General features: G+C 31.5%; 1 protein-coding gene across 1 annotated transcript in view; it reads left to right on the top strand.

Moving 5' to 3' along the window:
- The window catches only part of LOC117180237 (glutamate receptor ionotropic, kainate 1-like), a 709,739-nt gene extending 706,312 nt beyond the window's left edge, over positions 1 to 3,427 (top strand). Inside the window, exon 15 of the mRNA XM_033372626.1 lies at positions 3,185 to 3,427. Within this exon, the coding sequence (XP_033228517.1) occupies positions 3,185 to 3,238 (54 nt within the window). The 3' untranslated portion in view covers positions 3,239 to 3,427. The remainder of the gene's footprint in view (positions 1 to 3,184) is intronic.
- Positions 3,428 to 4,347: the final 920 nt, after the last annotated feature.

Here is a 4,347-nt window from a genome sequence, read left to right as displayed (position 1 = left end):
GAAAGAGGGAGCTCTTCTTAATATTTTGACACCAAAATCATGTCGATACACCTTACCGCCTGCGAGTAAAGCCACCCACGCTTTAACTTGACAGACTGTATAGCCTCAGAATTCGATTCGCTCCTGTGATAAATCGAGCTAAATTTATTGTTCCAGAATTGCGATTTGATAGGTCTTTGGAACATTTCTTAGAAGTGACTGCATCAAAACTATAATATAATTATTTTTGATCTTTGCTCTGACCCACAGGGCGTGTGATTGGTAGTTTTTTTCTACTGGTATCTTGACCAAGAAAACAATTGGAAGGATTTCACAATGTTGCAACATTTGGCCGATCGTGGGCAAAAATAAAATTTTGGACCACTTGCGGGCCCATTAAAAATATTCTAAAATGCCGGATAGGTAGTTCTTTGAAGTGTAGCAGACACATAATCCACTGCAATGGGTGATTAACTATCTTTTCGAAACATTGTACCATACCTTTGTGAACTCTACTGTTCAATACAATTGCATCGCATCTTATAATCATAAGTTCGCATATATCAGTATTGGGAGTCAGGTTCATTTAGTAAAGAATAGTGATCTTCTGTAATTGTTTCTTGGTAATTCCTCTTCCCTATGTTATATTGGTGGAAAGTTTTATCTCGAAGACCATCGAAATAATAACCTTTTACTACGGAAAGATTCGTCAATTTATTACAAGTATATTTCTTACTCTCCTTTTTTCTCGCGCTACTTTACTCTTATCGACATTTTAATTTTGTTTCGTCTTCAATAATGACCTTCATATCCACAATCACTGCATTTGATAACGCAGCAGTCGCTCTTTCAGAAACACCGAATCATTCACTTACCAACGTCGCATTAGAGAGTTTCGCCCTATTTTGTGATGAGTTCTGTGAAAGTGGCTCTAACATTTCATCATTAGCATTGTCGTTTTCTCCATCAAGTCTAGGTCTTCTCGATTAAGTATGAAAATTACCTTTTCCAGGTGCGTGTCTACAATTACTCTGTTCAGAAACAGCAAAATCATTACAGTGCGTATAATTATTATCATGGATATGATGGACACTGTTCACATTATTTACAGTATGTACATTGTTTTCTTCTGGCATAGAGGGTTTCACTCAAACTGCACTGGGGTGCAAAATTCGCTCACTTCTCTGATTAAAAATAAAGCCCTCCACATCTTTAAGTATTTTGTTGCTCAATGTTTTTACTGCTAGTAAACTTTCTCAGAATGCTCTTCCTTAAAACATACTTTTTATCAAAGGATTCTATCATTTAAATAATTCGATTTTTACTTACTACTGGTAAACGAAGATAAATATATAAATTGTGAATTTCATTAGCAAGGTATGCTGCAATCTCTTTGAAAGATGGTTCTTCACTACGGTGCTTTTCTCCCATGATCATTTGTCTGCCTAAAATCAAAGACTTCTGACATCTTCGTATTTAGGAAGTATATCTCTAAATTGTGGTTGTTCGCCCAGCAGAGGAGAAATGAAAGTCGCCATATTTAGAAAAAAGTAATAAACAATTACCATAAATAATTGATAAACGTTATGATGATGTACATAACTAAACTATTAGCTCAATTCCGAAAATCAAGACAGTTCCAAAGAACAATATGGAAATGTAAAAATCAATTTTTTATTCTACATTATCTACACTTTTAACTTGAGAACTTCCGATTTTTGACCATGATTTTTCGGACTGAAAACTTGAAGCGGGATTTAAAGAAAAACCACGATCTGGATAAAACAGAATGATCCAGAAAATTTGTAATTATACAAGAATTATATATCTCAGCTGTTCAGAAAATGCGCAATAGTTCATACTACAAAATATCTTTTAGCGGTAAGATTCTGGTGAAACCTTAAGATTTAAAAAAAGCTATTATAAATACATTGCCTGAACTTACATTTAGGATTTGTATTGAACAATTGTATGAATTATTGAATCAAATAAATCAAACAATCATCTTGATTATTATTAATCTAGAGAATATCATCTGGTCACCGTCAAATACCACTGCGTTTTATTAAGCAACTTCAATAATTTAAAAATCATATGCTTAAAAAAATACACTCAATATGACATAGAAGCATTTAGTAGGTAACAGAGTTGTATCAAAAGCAGAGTTAAAATATTTTCAGTAGAAATAGTACATATCGTTTTTTCTAAACGAAGCAATTTTTTTTATATTATTAATAAAATTCCTCTCCATAGCAACGTAACTTTAGATAGAATTCAACTAGCTATTTATCACTCAAAATATGTATTTTTCCAGGAATTATTACATTTATTAGCATTTTAAAATTTACTTAAAGGGTTATCGCACTGAAAATAATTTTGTAGACTTTTCTAAACTAATTTTCAGAATATTGTTGCTAGAAAATTCTGTAAGTCACAGTGAATAGTCAAATCTGTGAGAAAAGCATAGTATATTTTTTCAAAACACCCCGTCTGAAAGTTCGACTTTCGACGCCTGTATAGTGATTCGAATGTGGCCAACTTCAGATCTATTTACTTACTTTCCACTTCTTTATCACTTGATATGCCTAAGGAAGTAACTGAATTTCATTTCTTCTTTCGTGAGATCGTCCAACAAGCGACGACTTTGATGTTACCATCCCGAACTGTCATCAAAAGTTACCGGTAACTTTGCATAAATTTCCGTAAATTACTCTATATTTTATTCTATAAAATATTATTTATAATTATAATTATTCTATAAAATTGTACAAATTTCATAAGTTTTGATGAATGTCATAAATTTCCATAAATTTAATAAAATTTCATCGATTTCATAAATGCAATATTTTCCCAAATATTTCATAAATTTCCATACATTTAATAAATTACCACAAACTTTCGTAAATTTCGTAAATCACCATGAATTCAATAAATTTTCGTTAATTTTCTGAATCATCATAAAGTACTATAATTCTAATATTTGCATACGTTTATGGTAACGTATCGGTAACCGATATTTATTTGATTGCCCAGCTACACGGAGAAAATCTACTCTATGGCTTTGGACAGAGCTAACAAACACAACCCACCGCGGCCACCTTGTGCGTAAATTCTAGTTGGCACAAATATTCGATTTTTCGCACTATTAAAAGTTATGAAAATGCTTTTGAAAAATTCGAATTTAAATTCCATATATATGTTACAGGAAAATTCCGATGTGCCGTCACACCGCAGTCTGCCTAGCCCCTCCCCGAATTAATTGAGCGGTGTCAGGCAAAGTCAGAAGTAACACTTTCACTTCGGAATCTGCCTAGTTAAATTTCGAAGTGCCAGTTAGGCTCTGGTAAAGTCCGGAGTAAAAATAAAATCCCTCTAATAGCTTAATTGGAAAAGCACCTGACCGGAAATCAGAAGTTTTGTGGTTCGATTCCCAATGGAATGAAGATGGAGTAGGATCTTTTTCAAGAAATAATTTTAAATTAACCTTCTTGTAAATGTGTTTAACAGTATATAGGAGAGCATAAAATTCACTCATGAAATTGAAATAAACAATGTTATGAACTACCTTGATTTGCAAATAATTAAAGTTCTAAATGACTCTTTATTAACAAATTAGTACAAAAACCCGTCTTGCTCTGGGAGATATCTCAATTACAATTCACATAATTTATTTTGTCATAAAATTGGTTCAATGAAAGGTTTAGTTGGTAGATATGTCAAATTGAGTAACGTGCAATATAGAAAAGAAAATTTAAATCAACTAAAAACAACATTAGTATCTAATAACTATCCTTTTCCTTTAATTAATGATGTTATTACCGAGCCTGTCAATGAAACTTATAACAGCAGTAATAAGAAAAAGAAATGGATTGATACTTACAATAAATTTCATTTGAAAGTTACGCTACCATATATACAAGGTCTCTCTGAACGTTTACGAAGTTCAATAAAAATGCAATATAAATGTTTATTTCAAAAGTACTAACAATTTAGACAACTATTTACTAAGAAAAAGGACAGGAATAGAATTGAAAATTTGCCGGATGTCATTTATATGATAAGATGCAAATATTGTAATAAACTTTATATAGGCAAAACTCGAAGGAGATTAAAAACTAGAATTGCCGGACATAAAAGAGACTGTAGAATTGGGAATTTGAATACAGGTTTGTCACAACACTCTTGGAATTCTAATCACTATTTCGATTTCGAATTCAGCAATATTAAAATATTAGCTTCTAAAAAAAAAACTCTCATCGAAGACGTATTATTGAATCTATATTCATAAACAAATTTCGCAATATTTCCGTTAATTCACAAAATGAAATTTTAGATATTAATAAAATTTACCAAAGCATGATTAATTGA

This window comes from Belonocnema kinseyi, chromosome 9, assembly GCF_010883055.1.
Source record: "Belonocnema kinseyi isolate 2016_QV_RU_SX_M_011 chromosome 9, B_treatae_v1, whole genome shotgun sequence".
NCBI lineage: Eukaryota > Metazoa > Arthropoda > Insecta > Hymenoptera > Cynipidae > Belonocnema > Belonocnema kinseyi.
The sequence above is the reverse complement of the archived record's forward strand: the minus strand, read 5'-3'. Positions and strand labels throughout refer to the sequence as shown.